The sequence below is a fragment of the Strix aluco genome, chromosome 6 (genome assembly GCF_031877795.1).
Source record: "Strix aluco isolate bStrAlu1 chromosome 6, bStrAlu1.hap1, whole genome shotgun sequence".
NCBI lineage: Eukaryota > Metazoa > Chordata > Aves > Strigiformes > Strigidae > Strix > Strix aluco.
This window is the reverse complement of record NC_133936.1, coordinates 23,162,871-23,182,203: the sequence shown is the minus strand read 5'-3', so window position 1 is coordinate 23,182,203 and position 19,333 is coordinate 23,162,871. Positions and strand designations below refer to the sequence as shown.

General features: G+C 37.8%; 1 protein-coding gene across 1 annotated transcript in view; it reads right to left on the bottom strand.

Moving 5' to 3' along the window:
• Positions 1–19,333, bottom strand: part of MYO3B (myosin IIIB) — a 214,396-nt gene that overhangs the window by 44,021 nt on the left and 151,042 nt on the right. The window contains 4 exon segments of the mRNA XM_074829074.1: positions 7,454–7,574; positions 16,820–16,900; positions 17,615–17,777; positions 18,712–18,823. Coding sequence (XP_074685175.1) covers positions 7,454–7,574; positions 16,820–16,900; positions 17,615–17,777; positions 18,712–18,823 — 477 coding nt within the window.

The window sequence follows — 19,333 nt, the reverse complement described above, 5'->3', positions numbered from 1 at the left end:
TAATTAAAGTATCATAAAAACCTTCTGCAGGCCCTTATCCTTGTTGGCAGGCCTTTGAAATCAATGGAACTCTTCAATAGTAAAGTCCGCCCAGACACAACTTGCTCCAGAATCTTTAGCTATGCAAAACCAGAAAAAGATGCTACCAATTTCACTGGATGTATAAAAAACCTCTGAGGTTCATAGATATTACTTGATATGATCATGGTCCTAAAACTGGGATTAAAAGCAAGATTTTCTGATTGTCAAACACATCCCAGCCATTGCATCATTACTCTCTAATCCCCTCACAACCTTTCTGAAAATACAATTAATGCTAGTTGCATTTCTACTTATAGATGAAAGCATCTGAAATCTAAGTTTCAGTCATAAATTTTGGTCTAGACATATATATCATAGCTTTTTTCATAGATGGGGAAAAGCTTTACAAGGTACTAAGTAGCTCTTTCAGTGTTACAGTTATTACAACTGGATACATTTCAGCCCTTTCAGTCACAGTGGGAGGGGGGAATACAAATAATAAAAATTGCTTTACTGATTAAAAAATACGATGTATGTTATCTCAGATTTAATTTTTTGTCAATACTTATGTTTCAGTCAGCTACACTAGTTATAAATTACTCATGTAACAACAGAACAACATGTTGGACTTCAAAAGATGTCTGGCCACATGTGCATTTTACCTTTCAAAATGCACCTTTAAAATGTACCCTTTAAAAATACTTCAGACTGAAATAACACTAGTGAAGGACTTGAAACATTTTAGACTACTATGTATTGAATTTGATAGCTGTATGTCACCATACACATGTATTAGATAATACATTTATTCTGTGACATCCACAGAGGCTACTGAAGTATTTCAAGCTTTATTTGCAATAGGGTTTAGGCTCTTAGGTTAATTAAGTTTGTCTGAATGTGTTATGCCAGCTCAAGAGCATTGACTTGAATTGTTTCAAACTAATCACAACAATGATGGCATCATGGTTGTCAATAAGCTACCTCAGGCCGTGGGAACAAAATGAAGCATTCATGAACATGGTAAACACTCAACTTTTCTGTAATGTTGCAATTTCGTGAATGAAATTTGGATTTGCTTGTCAGGCTTGGGGAATTTAAATTCCCCTTTATTCTTCGACACTAAGAAAGAGAAGGAAAACATTCTGCCTAAACTGTAATTTGAATTTAAACTGGTGTTTTCCTCAAAGGAAATGGAGGGATCCATTTCAAAAATGCGTTCTCATTTTGTACTGGTACACTTCTCGTACAGGAAAGTATAAAATATGTCTAGGACTATATCTGACATTGCAATTGTGCATGTACCATATTATCTGTAGTTCTTCATTACTATTTATCTTGTATAAATATTATTTAATATTATATAGTACTTAGATAACCATTTATTTAGTGGGATTAGGTAGATACCTTGCCACTTTTCCTCAAAATTAGTTAAGCATTTGTTGAGATGATTCATTCCCCCACCCCTCTATACTGCAGAAAATAAGCCCAATATGAGCTAAAAATCATGTATAATCCTCAAATATCACTGTGGTGGGTGTCAAAATCAAAATCTGCTGTTGAATCAGTATGTTGCAAGTGGCCTACAATGCCAAAATGGACTGAATCATCATCTAAATTTAAATATTTGGATTTAGGGGTGGTTTGGATCTGGATCTAAGTCTGCAGCTTGAACTAATCTCTATCTTCTATAAAAAAAAAATCTAGAATTTAGTATGGTTTTGCCAGGGCTAGAACATTGTCTAAATGTTTAAAGCATGAAAGTAAAGTTCAGCAACATGCTTTCCGTACAGCTTAAGCTAGCAAAAATCAGCCTCTGGAATTCTGAAAGCCCTTAGACACCAACTCTCTGTCAGGATCCCAGCAATGCTGTCTTTCTGACTAGAACAATCCTAAATTGGGTTGTATTTGGCACAAGATACCATATCCTTTCACAGAATGTACTGTTGCTGATATAAGTATGTACTTCATGATTACTAGCTCTTACTCATGAGCTTTGCATTGTATTTTTCTCCCCCTGTCCCATTGAGAAGGGGGAGTGACAGAGCAGCTTCGTGGGCACCTGGCAGCCAGCCAAGGTCAACCCACCACAATGTCAAACTGGCAGGGAACACTTCTGAAAATATGGCATCAACTGTAGATGCTGAGCACCTTGAAATCAGTCTCTGAGTTATTCTGAAAATTTGGCTAGTATGCAATATGAAAAATGCAATAGCAACAGGAGGACAGCTCAGCAGTAGTTAGTTTATGAGAACCAATCAGTGATGATAGCTAACACTTTCAAATGTGGCATCTGAGGCTGATTTTTAGGTGCAGGATATTTTCATGTATCTTTGAGGAAACTGCTTGTCCTATGGCTTCCAAGAATTTTTATTTTCCACATTTGCAGGAAAGCAGTGTTTGGGTCAGAGAGATGAGATCCGGTGAGCCTGGGAAGGATGCAAGAGATCCAGGTTCATGTGCCTGGTTTCAGTCAGGTAATACAATGATTTGCTGCTGAATGTTCAGCTACTGAGCTATAATATGCCTCAGTCTTCACATAGGGACTGTCTATAAATCACTCAATTTGCAAGAAACATTAACAAAAAGCAAAACATTGATTCTTAGGGTCTGTCTACATATCTGTATAGTGTATAGCCATACTATCCTTAGCACTGAAAGCAATCAAACCATAGCAGTGTAAAACTAGTAGCGCAGACTAATTTATGCTGGAGAAAAATACCTAGTTTAGGAGTTATTCTGGCCATTATGAGTGTTAAGTCGTGGAATTTGGACTTTTACCATGTAAATGCTTTTGCATTGCTACTACTCAATGTAAACTTTGGAGGATGGTGCCATTACTGACTGACATTCATTTTGTGGTTCATTACAGTCCATGCACCTCTGTTTCTAATTCTAATCCTGCCCTCTTAAATCCTTTTAACCATTATTCACTTCCTACTGATATAAATTTAGTAAACAGATTCTGCTTCATCAGTCAAGCCATTAACGAGTAGAAACAGACCCATTTCTGGAACTTGACTTTCAGATACATCCTTCCTACAGAACAGAGAAAGGCTGATAATTATTATTTGTCTGTAATGTTCCAAACACCTATGTTGGTGTGCCTGTGGAGTTTTGTTCAGGGTTTATTATCCAATCTTGATTACCTAAGTCTCATGTGAATGGCAAGAGTTTTACTAAAATGAATGGCTTCTGAGAACCTATGCTGACCAAAATGTGAACATGCTACCAACTCACTAAAAAGAGAAAGATGTAAGGAGAAAAATCACAATGAATTTGACTCAAGAGTATAAACTGCTGTTGATGTCAGGTATCTTCTAACACGCGTCCTTACCACACAAAGCTCCATAAGAAAACAAAGGAGCAAGGGATACTCACTGACAGCAGTTATGGTTACAGACATAACTGATGTGCAACAAAGTCACTATGTGGAAACAATGCTTTCTGCTGTACTACATAGTATAAGGCCACTGATCATGTACATATAGCTGCTAACTTATATTGTGATATTTATCAGTCAGCGAGCTACAGTTCGGGGAGCTAGAGGAGAAAAAGAACAATATAGGAAGTATTTTCCAGGGTAAGGATCAGACCAGTATTATTTAACACAATTTTCATTTGGGAGGGAAGTGGATAAGAAGATGGTGGAACATGCAGGTTACAGATGCTTTGATGAGATTCTAAAGGGATTTAAAGATATTTGAGGATGACAGCTCTGTCTGAAGAAGAACATGAACAACATAGTGTAGATTAAGGTCCTTAGTCACTGAACTGTAGATCATCCTGCTAAGAACAAGAACATTTATGAAAAATACACTCACTAGAGACCTGTCAGTCTAACTAGTTAAAAATCACAGGACGTTTTAGAAAATTACTTCTTCCTTCTCCACAGATTATTCCTAAGAGATCCCTAATGCTAACTTGAAATTGTAGCTATGCCACTGCAAAATGCATCATCTTTGATTTCATGCGATGACCAGTTGTAAAATGGAGGCAGACATGAGGCAAGGCTGGTGTATGTGCTGGCCTCATGAGAGGGGAGACTGTGTCACACTCCTCCATTCTCTGCTGCCTTTTCGGTTCTCTGCAGAGGGTAAATTTGCTACTCATCAGGGTTGCAAAAAGGGCTCTGAAAGGTTTTCACTTTCCTCATTTGAACTTAGTCCTGATCATGTTTGGCTCTTTAAATCCGCCCTTTTTAAGTTATGAATGAGCTACTTTGGGAAAGGGTTTGCCTGTGATTCAGTTCCTTCCATGCAGGCCTGCAGGTTCCTCTCAGTGGCTGATGATGTCAAGAAAAGGCTTGGCAAGTGTTGCATACACAGACTGGGTTTTGGGAAGGAATTCAGATTTAGTGTCAGTCTCCCAGGTGTACAATTAATCTATGACCCTTTTTCAGTAGAAGGAGTCACAGGCAACTCTACAAGTCTGTGGAACGGAATGAAAAACATTTTTTCAATGAGACTTCACTGCTAACGTTTACGTTATTTTCTTATACCTATTTCTATTCCTATCCGAGATATTTGCCAACTCTCAATGTGTCTTTAGTTACTTGCGACATCAGCTTCTTACAGGAAAGATTTTTGCATTTGAACACAGTTACTACTGGTTTTCAAGTCAAGCATATAAATGCAGGAAACGTTTAACATGCAATGTTAAATGAACTAATGTGTGCATTTAATTAGCATCCTGCATCATTTATTAGCTTGAGTTTGCTTATGTCCTGCATTCACTGACTGAAGAGCGTGAACTAGGTGTAGAGATTCAATTTCCTTGAAGGAATTAAATTTTTTTTGAAGTGCCCATTTCTTCTGAACACTTTGAAATTTTTTACTTGTAAAACTGAGTGCTTTATATATATATTATAATACTGCAACTCCTTTTTGAACAGATCTTTGAAAAAGCAGTAGGTTGTCATACATTTAAATGTATGCTTATATCCTGTGCATACAACAGAACTGTACATGATTTTGCTTTCTGATCCTGAATACCTTTAAGCTAATTTTTCATAACTACCAGTTAAAAAAAAAACCCACCAAAACCAAACCAGAAATAAAAGAAATTAAAAGAAATGAAAGGAAATGAAGAGAAAATAATATTTGATTATTCTATACTTCAGTTCCACACTATGTGAAGCCACAGTGAGGCTGCCTTCTCTAGGGACAGATTACCAGCTACTGTGTTAAACATCTGCACTATTATTCAGCAGCTTTCCTGTTTCCTACAAGTTTCCTGTATGACTGAACAGCCATATGCTTAAAACACAACAGCCCAGTAACAGCTACATGTAGAAATGAGGCTTGATTTATGGAAGTTATCGGATTTAGACCTAAGATTCTGAACATCACCTGTGAAATGTTGAACATTTTCAAGTCTCACTGAATTCACTGGAACCTGAGCCCACTGCTGAGAAATATATAGGATTAGGCAAATAATCTGCAATATTTGTTGGGGTTAAACTCACAAACTGTCAGCAGTAATGGCAGTTTAGCAACTCCAGGCAAAAGAAGGCAAGAATTTATTTATTTGTCTGATTGTGCATAGCAATCAGGAGTGGGTGAAAGACCTGAATGGCTGATGTATTTTACATGGGCACCTTTGGGCCAGCTATCTAAAGGCATTTAGACATTGATTTCAATGTAAGTTCGGTGGCTGAGTATCTTTAAAGGTCTGTATATTTGTGCTTCATAGAGCCCAAATTCACCTCAACAGTTACTGAACCATAAAAACTTTATGAGACTATGTACAATTAAGCAAGCTGCACCTAACCCAGAAAAATACATTTGTTTGGAGAGCGATAAGGAATTCTAGAAACAGTTTAATGCAAAAAGGGAAGCAAACCATTCTTGGTTAACTACACATAAAATCAGTGAAGGAAAAAGTTTAAAGAGGCTCTGTGTCTTCAAGCAAGTCCAGGTGAAAGCTCTAGATCACTAAAAATTAAAAAAAAAGTCCATTTACATTGTAAATAATTGTAATTTGGGATGCCAAAGAAAAACGAATAATAGCTTATTAGCTCTTGCTTTTAACCATCGGTACAGACTGGAGAACAATGATGACCATGTGATCATCAGTAGTTCTAGCGATCACAAGATCACATACCCCTTAAGTACTTAAGAGACAGAAGGAGCTGCATGCATATGGAGGGAATCATAAATTAGGAGACTTATTGCCCCAATGAGCAGTGAGGCAACCCAAAGACACAGCTATGATGGTACATTGCAGTGGGCTCATTCTTTTACCTGAAAATCATTACCAAAACCATTTATTTATTTATTTTAGTCCTTGTCCAATGGCCTGAATCTTTTTCTTGCTGAGAACAGAATACTGCAACGGAGAGATTCTGAAGCACTATTAACCTACACGAATGCAGGTGGTTACACCTGAACAAAAGCCTATGATAATGGACCAGAGCATGTAGCAGGCACTACTCAATCTAAATCAACCAAAGTTAGCATGGAAGTTAACATAACTCAATGTTATAAGCATACACACAGAAAGAAATACCATTTTGGAAAAGTTAACCGTTATTTAAAAAAACCCAAACCTCCTTAACTAGATATCATCTAGTTACAGTCAAGCAAGTTATTGATTTCCTCAGAAAGCTCTCAAGAGGTGTAACAGAACCTGCATTTACATACTATGTAGGAAGCATATAAAATAACAAATAAGAACTGGAAGAAGCACTGAGATATCCTCATGCCCATGCCATAGCAGGAAAGATCTCATAACTGTTAGTCACTGAAACTTGCTAATCAAAGGGATTAATCCAGCAAATGCAGCCACCTCGCCTAGAACATTGTTGGAGAGACAGACTTGGACAACAGCTAAAGATGTAACAGATCCCTCTTGCCTCTCATACCCAAGGAAGTGTCAGGGGGACATTTATCCGGAGTGATTCCATTGGTAAGAAAGGTTAAAATACCCTTCCTTTACAAAGAAGAGGGCACCACTATTATGGTCTACAGTATTCCTAGGCCTTCTGTCAGTGACTTGTCCATCTGCTTTTTACAGCTCTTTTCCCTATCTCATTGCTGATCTGCATGAAGCTTTACAGACACAGAAGGGTAACTTTCTGCTCTTGAGAATTTAATAACATGCACTGCATTCTGAAAGCTGAGCACTTGTAATCCTGTGCACTTGCAATCCTGTCCGCAACCTACAGTATTCTGAGTACTTCTGAGAAGTGCACAGAAACAAGACAGCAGCCCAGGACAAACAGCACCACAAGTAAATCTAACTCTGCTAACTGGGAGAACATTGAGATGACTAAGCTGGTGGGGGGACTGGCTAACCTACAGGTGCTCATTCACAGAAAATGGTACATCCCCTAAGAGCTGACTGAATCACGATGACATGCCTACTCCTTCCAGATCTCATTGTGTGGAAAATGACTTCTGTTAGGTAATAGACAGCAAAGGATTCAACTCACCAGTGCTCTTCACAGCCAAAATCAGAAGTAAAGCAACTGCTCGTAAGTTGAGGATCTGCTACACAGCCAGTGCTGTTTTTCAATCTTGTGTAGTTTTTACGAACAATGTATCCCCTGAAAGCTAAAAAACATAGTTAGGAATCAGAGAAAAAATCTGCGGAGCCTGAAACACAGACTGGTACCTGGCTCTGCAGTGCAGAGCTTAATGCCCTCAAATTTTACTGAACCAGTGGACAGAAAGAACACTTAGCACCTCAGAGGGGTGGCTCCCATGTCTGCAACATTAACAACAGCTGGAAATTATACAGCACCTTACACTCTCACTGTTATAGTGACCACTTGGCACAGCCCAGACAAGGAAAACAGGCCTCGAAATGAGAATATGTCTAATTTAAATAGGGATCCAGCTTAGAATGTATTAAAATACACGGTAGAAAATCACTCCCAAAACACCTTCTTTAATCACAACTCCCATGATTTGAGCTAGCCAGAATTTTACAGAATTGGAAGTTTTACCTGCTTTTATTGTAGGGTAGGAGGATGAGGAGCCAGGGACAGATATATTCAGTTAAAACTAGAAAAATTAATGGTGTCTTCTCCATAATAAAACACTTAAAATACCTCTCATACAAATAATCAGGAAAAAAAAATCTACAGAGATTGGAATTTATATCATTCATAAGAAAAAGAGCAGAACAAAACAATCACTAAAAATACTAAACGAACTAGCAAGCATGCAGTGAAATAAAATGGCAAAGAAAATGGCAATGAATAATATTTTAAAGATATCTACATCCTTTATTTCCATGGACCGTCTCTGGATTTTGGTACCTAAATAACTTAATTACTTCTGTAGTTTTATCTGACTTGAATTTGCTTGAATTCTTGACATCTGTGAGCAGTTAGTAATAAAGCTACAGCACAAACCACAGATAGCGATACATACTAGGACAAAAGACTAAAAAGTACTGCAATGTACACTTAAACCCACAAATTTTTAAATTTTATTTTTTGTAGGGCTTATTTCAACCATTATTTTAAGTAGAAATACCTTCATAAAAGGGGAGAAAGGGTTGACTAACAAAGAGAGTAAGCACAGTATCAATGCCATAGTTGAAATGTACAACAAGCAGTTGCTGAATAAGTCTGAGGGTTGTGATGGAAAGGAGCTGTTTATTAGTCTAGCAGGACTGCAACTTAAACACTGAGACAATATGTAAAAGAAAATAGGAGCCAAGATCAGGAAATACGATTTTGAGGAAAAAAAAAATCCCTGTCCAGGAAAAGCTTTTAGGCACACTAAACACACGCAAAAGCATAGTCAGTCTTGGGACTAAGCACCCAAAGGAGGAGGAGAAAAGCCCTCTCACTGGTGTTCCTAGAGTCCAGGGTTAAATACTACAGTGGGGTGTAGGATAGGCATAGAAACGGGGTCTAGGGCAACCTCATGTAGGATCAGTGTCAAGATAACATTGTAGATTATAGAGGGAAATCAGGAGGTAGAATAAATATAGAATAAATTGAGAACAGAGAAGTTGATCAGAAGATTCTGTTCTGTATCTCATATACAGTATCTCACATGTCTGCCTTTACAAAAACACTAGAAGTAGACATTAACTACACAAAAGAGAATAAAGACCCTGTAGAATTTGCAGTTATTACCAAATTACGAGACAATTGATTGATTTCCCTTTTCTTCCATTTAACTACTCTTATAAATTTAGCTCCCCATTCATGGGGGGTTTTTTTGCATAATGAAAAGATGGTGGAGGAAACAAAATAGAGCTACCTCGATTGCATCTGATTTTTCCCTTAGGGAAGGGCTGTAACTATCCCTTCTTTCCTATTTTAATTCCTGTATAGTGTTGATGACCATCTTTTCAGCTACCTACCTCCACAAATATATGTGGTGATGCACTTGTTCATGCAATATAAGAAACTGAAAACCATCTGAACAGTTCAAGCTGTGGTATGCAATGCACCCAAGTCTAAGCATTTCAGTGCTACTGAGGTTTCCAGAGTAAGAAGCAGCAAAAATTGCCTTTTAATGAGAGGTTACTAAAATAAATAACGATTCACTTTACAGAAGGCATGACAGAAGTTGGGCCTGCTGAGGTGTTGTACCGAATACAGAGCTCAGGTATCGTGAGGCTGAGAAACTTTCTGCCCTTAATAATCAGACTGGAAAAGTCTGCCTGTCTGGCAGAGATGAGGCAAGCATTCACTTGCCCCATGTGATCAGGCTTCCAATCCTTAACTATCCCCCACTGACCAGACAAGGAGCCTACTCCAATATTGGCAGCAGAGACAGCTGGCCAGCAGCCACATCTCTGCAGCTGAAACATGCTGAGTATCAGTCAATGGACTACTATAAAGAAGCACTAAAACAACTGAACTAATAAGATAAACTCCAGTTTTATCCTTAGTAATTTCTCAACTTTTATTAGCTCTTTGCATGTGTGTGTGTGTCTATAAAATCAATCCTGATACCTACTGTGATTTTATTTTTTTAAATTCTTTTTCCCAGAGACTCTTATTAATGTCACTATAACTATTTTGTTCTTTCCTTCATTCACTACATAAAACATGCTATATCTGGTTTAATAAACATAGTTTTTACCCTGTCTTTTGTTTTCATACATATTTTCAGAATCAACTCCTCTTCAACTTAACCTTTCCGCAAGCTGGTTTCTAACATTCTTCTAGAATACCTAGAATCTGACAGGTAAATGGCTGTATTTTTCCTACTTTCTCTTTGACTCATGGATAACTGAAGTGGCAGGATAAACAAACTCGTTTCTCTCTCGAAAGCTTCATCGAGCAGTAGTAGGACTGCATCTTTTCAACATTTATTAACTGGATCTATAATGTTTCAAAAGAAATGCATATGCAGAGAATTCTACTGGGGGAGTCTGAGAGGCTGGGAAGCTGCTCCATCACAGCAATTTGCATTACTGACTGGTGCTGGTTTTGACACTAAGCACTTGGCTCAAAGAGTGTGAAATTAGCAGACTCATGTTGCTACTGCTCCATGAACAATCACTGCATCATTGAAGAAGAATGATTACCAGCTGTCACCTCATTTTCACCTTATCCAGTCTATATTCCAAACTTTCCAGCAACAGTATCTTTAACCCTGATCTTTACATAGCCAAAGATGACAGGATCTGAAACCCAACATAGGAACTGAACTTAATTTTAGCACTTCTATTAGTAACTAGGTGTTAAATGTTTTATGCGCTGCAATTTAGGACATGAATTTTCACTTCTTGTACTGATCAATTCTCACACAAAGCAAGTTTTCTGTCAGCTCCAGCACCTAGCAAATCAAGAATATATTTACCTCAGGGAGTCTGAAATTTGGTGTCTTGCAGTTAAAAACCTTTAAGGTCTAAGTACGAAAACATATACATTACACACAACGTTGCACAATTCCAGATAGGAAAAGTCCAGGCATTTTTCCTCTGATTCCCATAGGAAATATATAGTTACAGAGCAAATTGTGAAGCACAATGTAGAAAGATCAAAGCTAAACAATCACGGGTCTATACAAGAAGGATAAAGAAAGGAGATGAACTAGTATTTTAAACAGCAGAAGGATTCATTCTCAGTCATAAAAAATTATGTTAAGCAGACATTTTCTGCACAGACACATTTTTAATCTATAATATCACCTAAAATAGCATATAACAGCAACTTGGAAATCAAAGTTCCTGCTTGCTGAAGAGATCATGGTAGTTTGTAATCAGAAGTTAATTTGCTATGAACAGCACATCACTTTCTTAACTTGCCTAGTTAAAAGAGCATTCAGCAGCTTAACTAACAACATCTGAGAGGATTTGGAATCCATGAATCTGATTCTTCACTTCATGTCAAATTAATTCTAATGAACAGTAAAAGGGATAGAAAGTCACATCCTTTGCTGGGTCCCATGAATACCTCCCCTCTTTCACCTCTCATTCTGGATGGATATTGGGTGATGCCTTTCTAATAGCAGAAAAACACAACGCTTGTCTTAAGTTGTCCAGCAGAAGCATTACAAGAAAGCAAGTCACAAGTTCTCACATACAAGCAGTAACTACCAGTAACAATCAGTGACTATTAGGAAGACTCACCAAGGCTGCCATCAGGACTGGTGTCACTGATGTACATCACCACTTACACATTGGGTTTTTAATTACCATGCATTACAGTCTCCGATCTTAAGACTAGGTCTAAGAAAAAGAAGTGAAGATGACTCTGAAACTCTTTGTCAATATGAGCAAGGAAAAGCAATAGGTTTTCCAATGTATTGTCGGACAATGTATGTTGTTGTCCCTTCCTGATTTTAGCAAGGGCAGAAATCCAATAAGAATGGTCTCCTTTTCATCTCCTCAAAAACAGGAGAGAAAACCAAAAGGAAATGCAAATGTATTCACATCGACAGAGCTTAGCTCAGAGATGGGCATAGAATATAGGACCTCATACTTCATAAGGCCTTCTCCTTTTTCCTAACATGTTCCCTGCGCATGAGCAGCAGGCTTTTAGGTTACTAGAGATAGATACTAAAAGTGAAGAATTACTGGATGCCCTAAGCTAGTACAGAACACAAAGAGATGGAAGTGTAAAGTTAACCACAGTTCTGCAGCCTGTACAAACCAGTTTGGTTTACCCTGAATGTGAAATCAAGGTAATACAATGAGTCAGTTCAGCTGCCATTACGAGAAACATACATCTCTTCAATGGTTCTTAGACAAACAATATAGTTAAATGGAAGAAAATTAATGCTATAAAAAAGTAAAACTGGATCCGCTACTTAGCAGTTGTTATTTTCAGGAAACTAAAAATAAAAAAAATATTTTTAGATATATTTATAAAGTGCTTAGAAGTTTTTGGAACATTTTACTCATGTAATTCTTAGATCTATACAACAGTATTAGTCGAATACATGTACACATCCATGTGCACAGTAATATAAATAGATGGATAAATACAGGGTTTTCAAGAAATACCCCCTTGTCTTCTATTGAAGCCAACATTAAATCTTTGCTGTTGAAAATACCAAAGGTAACACTTTTATTAAAAGCTTACATTTATTATAAATGTAAAATAGTAAATTACAGCTGTTCTCAGGCCCTCTTTTTTTTATTATAATGGAGTAAATTTTGCCAGAAGCACATGTTCAAGATATGTAAATAGTGAGCAACACTGCATGGGCAGAAGTTACAGAAAGAAAGCAATTTATAAAGGGATGTTTCATCTGGTTTCCTTCTGAACATCCACCACTTTTTATTTTTTAAAAAAAAAAGAGCTCAAATCTTGAGTTCTTGATAAAGAATTTTCCAATACAATGTGACATATGGTGAGTGTGTGAGCACGTGTTGGAGGAGGAGATGGTGGCTCAATGGATTAGTCATTTGCCTTTCACCTCTGGAAGCATAGTTAAACTCAGTCCTGACCAGAGCTGCACAGTATATTCCAGATGGCTAAAGTGAGCCTAATTAAAATGAATTCAGTGATGTCACCTCGGATCTAAGTGAATCGCATGCACCACTCATTTGGCATTTTGGCAATGTCAGATCACAAATGAAATAACCAGATTAAAATCCTCCCTTAAGTCTTTTGGGACAACAGTCACACTGCATGGAAATACATGCTATCATAACTGAAAACGTACTTTTATAATTGTATTATCTGTTGGTTTAAATTCTAATTAATGCATTATTCTAATACAAAGAAACATTAAATTAGACTTGCATGTGAGGTAAATCAGTGCAACAACATTTCAGTCAGATGAATCAGTGGATATACACTGATTTAAACCAGCTGTGAATCTGGCAACATAATTTTAAAAAATTCTTTATTTTAACAAAATATTTTTCCTTTCATGTAGACGTAAATCAAAAAATACAAATCCCAATTACAAAGAAATACTCAGAAGTGCAAAGTATTATTAACTCAAATACTTTACACAAAATCATTCTTTACAATTTGTCTCTAAGTTAAAAATGAACATTTTCTAACCTTCACTGTTTGGGAAAGTGTGACTGAAAGAAGTAGGAAAGACCTTGTGTACCCTGTGTACCATTTTAGCCATGAGTCTAATAACATCTGTGTATTCTGAGAACCTGTGATGTAGATATGCTGAAGTAGGGTAGCTTTTTCTTCCCCACCTAATTTAAATTCACAAATATTTTGTTTCCTAGCAAGGGTGTTTTCCCCCATCTGAAATAATGACTTTTTTTCATGTAACATAATACACTCAGGAATTGTATCCTCATGTATATTGTGAGGGTTGTTTTTTTCTAAGTTTGTTTTTTCTTCCAACATTTCTTCAATGGATAGTGAACTGCTGGGCCCACAGAGATCTCCAGACCACCAGCTCATGTATTTGAAAGGCATCTGTTTATTTTTAAAATGCAAATGTAGCCTACCTCAAAGACTGACTTGCAAGAAATGAACAATCTGAACAAGTCAAGAGGTTTCCAATCAGGAGCTGTGTTCCTCCTTTATATCAGGCTATGATCACTTGCTGTCAAAACCACTTAAACAATATCCTGGAATCTGAATGAAGTCCCCCCACAATTAAAATGAGCAAGATAATCCTGCAAGAATTATTCAGGCAAATCATTTTTCACACAGTTTAAAGTAATGATAAGGTCATTTACAAAAGAAATCAGTGCCTTTGAAATGCTGACTTGTAGACAGAGGACTGCCTGGAGGAGGGCCATAGATAACAGTGAAGACTGGCCTCCTAACACTACCCTCGCAGTCTTTGGAACTGATTCTGATGAAGAGAAGGCCCAATAAGGTTAATACCCCTACTTTGATCTCTGTCAAAGCGTACCAGCAAGAATTAATTTACATTTCAGATGAAAAAGGTTGACAGCATGAAAAGGCATCTTGTTTCTGGTATGTGAATGTGCTGTAATAGATCGGGAATTCTGAAAGGAAGTTCTGAGGAAGCTAAAGGGATAAGCCGAGCGGCTGCTTTTATTGGGAAAGAGATGAAAGGAAAACAAATTTCAATATGCGCTGTTCTGTAGAAACATGTAAGCCAAATGCTTCCTAAATTTCAAGGCCTGCTTGAGCCGGCAGGGGAGGGGGATAGAAAGGAGAGGAAAGTACATATATTCTAATTATATGGTTTTGCTAATGTCTGGATGACAAATGCAAACAATCTATCTCACTGCCTGAAATGGCTTGTTTTTTAAAAAAAAAAATAAATACAAAGGTGGTCATACTCCATTTTACTGAAAAGCTGCCTTGAACCACACACTCACATTATAAGATGTGCAAGAAAGGAAGAGATTGGAGTTGCTTTTGTCTCCATGTCACTAGGCATTTGGACAGTGTAATGTAAACAACAGAAAGACTGTCACTGTATTTTAAAACCTGGAAAATGGCCACCATTAGCAAGCATGAGCTTTCATTTGAAACACAGAATAATTAGTATGTGGAGAAGAGAAAATGTGCACAAGAATAGTTTTCAAATAAGAAGTCCTAGATATAGGTTTCCAAAGGCACACAGAAATGTGTTGAGGATTATTATTATTATACCCCTTTGAATGCAGCACCAAAGATAGGAGGAGCAGACAGCCTAATTAATACAAAGGTGCACTGTGTCACTCTTAACCCTATAGTCCTAATGCTTATTCACCCAGACTGATCACTGAAACTGTCAAGTGCCAGGTTACAAAGGAAGACAGTCTGTATGTTAGTCAGAAGAGTGCTAACAGCATTTCTCCACCATTAGGTCCAGAGGGCTCAACAGAAGTGTCCAAATTCAATGGTATGTGTACACTCCCACTACCTCTGCTCTACCATGTTCAACGCAGCATCTGAGACAGCAGGGAGGAACACAGCTCTGAATCTCTCCCATGTGTGCAAACAACAGAATAGATCATACTCCATTTCTCTAAAGAGCTAGTAATGAGCACGCATCTCATACACGCCTAAGAAATCTGGCTGGATAAAACTCTAAGGCAGAACATCCTCTACAGTCTCCAGGTGATACTGCTACACACCAGCTTCCTACAGAACCTGAGATAACTCTCATTTTAAGGAACTGGTGATAGTGGGACAGTGATGGGTCAACTGTTTCACTTTCCATTTTAGAGCAAAAGGCTGTTCTAAGTCAGGAAATCAAAGTCCAGGTATGGCCAAGTGTAAATGTAGAATACACTCCAGAAAATAGTTGCAGGGGGGTACTTTAAGATCTGGTCTCTGTACTATCATGAAAACAATAGAAAATGACAACACAGAGGGGAGAAAGAAGGGGAGAGAATGCTTATGCAGTCCTTCAGTGCTTGCTGTAATGGGAGAAAAAATTTCTCCACAACAGTTCTCCATTTCACAGAATATTTTGCATTTGACCCTAGAGCTACATAACAGTGTGCATACAAAGCTATAAATTACTATTATATCCTACAGTTCCTTTCTGTAACTAGACTGGTATTCTGTTTTCTACTGAAAGTCACAGTGATGCTTAATTTCAGAGCAGCAAACTTAGACAAAAGAAAAACATTAATTTACTGGAAATGGCTTCAGAACAAAGTAAAATAATATTTAGAATAAATCTTTTTCAGACTGACTTTATACGACATGATACAGAATAGACAAAGTTTAAGGAATTATAGCACAGAAAGCTGGTAGAATAAAGGTGGTACCTTGGTTTATCTGTAAACACATTTGCCACAACTCATTTTTGAGTCTTTCAACCTGGGGTCGGACAGGAAAGGTGTATTACACTGCATCATATGGAGGCTGCTTCATATTGGCAGCATTTGAAAACACCATTGAGTTCACGGCACTGGTTCTTAGATTTCTGTGCCATATGGTACACTGCTCTCTACTAGAGACCTACACAGCCCTATGGGCCTGTTCCTCCAATAATCTCTTTAAAGTTTATTCAAATTCATATTGATATGGCTGCATAGGAGTCTGGCAGAGAGTCAAAAGATTGGCCAAAGCTGGCAAACCCAGCAAGCAGTCAAAACAAAAACCTGGCAACCTGTCAAGATCAGGGCTGGACACAAAGACAGAGAAATGCATGTCCAGTGCCTCAAACCACACTTCTAGTCAAATCAATCCAGTGCTTCATACCAGCTCTACATATAGTTGAATCATACTGACTGTGTTCAGAAGCATCTTAAAGAATTAACATAACAGCTTTTAATCAGTATGTTTTGCTTCCAGAGAAGTACTTAGAAAAAGCCCAAAAGTGCGTGATACCTGTCATTGATGTCATTTGATACTGAAGAACAAATGATCAGAAGTAATGTTTTTGATAGCTTTTGTTTGGACTGTATGTATTTCTCTTGGATATAAACACTGACACATGAAATCACCCACAGCAAAATAGGTGTTGGCAATTGAAATAATTACCTGCTTGAATATGTATAGCAGCATCAGTTCTTCTGTTCCTTATTTCCTTGTACTTCCTGCGAGCTTCATATCCTCTCCAGGCTAAAAATACAAAACCATGTGCTGGAAATTACATTTATTTAAGGAAGTGCTACAGAGTCTACAGAGTCAGAGATGTGCTCAAACTTTCATCCCTCCTGCCATAACCACTCCAACCCCCACCCCCAATACCTCTTTCCCACCCACCCACATGTTGAACTCTGGGTTCACAACTGCAGTACTCACATCCCCACAACTTCAAACACTGCTTTACTCATCCAAATTTTAATTGTCACCATGTGCTTGCTGATGTCCTAACCCAAAAGGCAAAGGTGCATGATCATGTCAGCACAGGAACTCCCCTCCTCATACAGCTCCCCAGATTCAATATAAGGAAGCCTGCTACTTTACTGGTAATCAGCCTCTGAGGCCCACCCCACAACGTATGTTAGCTGGAATTCTCATATACATGGGGAGGGCATGCCACTGCATTTCATTTATGTGCTGCATGCTAGCACAGACATACCTAAAAACATTTTCATTTTGTGAACAGGCATCATATCCAAAATACTAAAATATTTAAATAGACATTACCAAATACTAAGATGACACCTTAGAAGTAAATCAATAATATTTGCATCAATTAGCTGGAGAGAAAAACACCTCCAGTTATTTTGATTTCATAATAAACTATTAGGAATTAATAAATAATGTACATGCAATTTAACAGCTTGAAACGCAAAGACACTCAATGAAATAGGGAATGTGAACATTTACCTGACTGTATGGTAACAGCACTATTTTCTCTTTTCTCTTTGACTTTCTTGTACCTCCTTGCTCCAAGCCATCCCTTGATATAGGCTTGCATGACCACCACCCTCCCTATAACTTCTCGCAGGAACAAGTTTAACTGCTCTATATGATAATACTTTAGAAAAACCTAAAATGGAACAACAACAACAAAAAAATCTGTATTACATGCAGGCAGTAACATAACCTCTTGTATACTGTCTTTTCATTAGTCTTACATCAGCCTATTTTAGGGCACCATTGTTGAGAAAACTGGTAAAATACTGGTTGCTGATATCACAGCAATCTTGTGAATCAAATATGTGCTCTCAGTGTGCTTGTGGAATTTCATTATTCCACTGATTACAATCACCCCATTGCAAAATAAACCATATATTTACCCCCTTTACAAAGTAAATTGGCCAGAGGCATATTTTCAGGTATCAACAATTTTGAAATATAGTCTTTCTTGACAGTGGGAAGATAAATCCTGGGTTGAATTTGTTTTTAGACATAATATTGTCTAAGAGCATTCTGCTTCAGGAGGCAAATCCTATGGGTGCTTGCACACACTTTATCTGGGTGTTAAGCAGGAAAATTCTTGGTTTTCCTTTGTGCACTGTGCAACAATTCAAGATACTGTATAACATCCTTTTTACAGAAGTCATTCACTCCATTTTAAACCATGAACAAAGGCTCTTGACAGAGCCAGAAGGATCTCACCTGAAACTCCACAAATGGATAGTGTACTAACCAGGCTCACAGGATGGGCCACGGTGTGAAGTTTCAGTCATGGCATGATTAAGAGCAAGAAGAACTTCAGGGAGGCACTACTACAGCAGGCACTGACAGAGGTACTGTCCTTATCAAGGCAGCCATGTGCAGAATGCACTTTGGGGAGGTACCTAATGCACCCCTCCTCTTGCAGCACCAAATCAGCTGGCTTGGGAGGGCACCTCCATAACTAGGGAGACTAACTGCAACAAATTCTTTGCTCTTTTGTTCATTCATGCAATACTTTTCAAACCACTATTAGACATTTGCTAAAAGGATACTACCCTTGAGAAAATGTTATCACCCTCTACCTTGGTTTTCCCAAGAATCCAGTTGTCTAGTTTAGATTTCTCCAAAATGGCAAGGCAATTTTCTCTGCTACCAAGGGGAGTCTCGTGTGCCTTGAATGCAAGGTAATAATACCTGCAAAACCAAATGACAAAGAAAGAATTGACTTGACAATAAACATGTACTTTCACTGTTCTTCTCTAGCTCAGAGCTAGAGTTCTAGTTCCAGCTCTATCTCTAGAACTCATTGGCCAAATTCTCCCTTATACTCAGTCCTTTTCATAAATCGTGACACAGCTGTCATGAACAGATATTTGAGCATATACACAACATAAGAAAATAGTGGTACCATAATGGTGACAAGAATCTACTGCATTCTAGAAATGCCCAGTTGGTGTAATCATCCATAAAGGTCTTTCACAAACCAGTGCAACTCAGGAAACACCCAAGATTGCTCTGAATTTTTCAGATGAATGAGTGAATGAATGGCAGGGAGAAGGAGGAAAAATGTTAGAAATCAGAGTAATAGGAAAGCAAAATAAAACCTTTTGCAAAATATATAAAATAAGTACACCATCTACAGAGCTACGTAACATACTTTGGCACAGCTACATCTCACTGCAAGTCTGCAAGTTCTGTTAAATA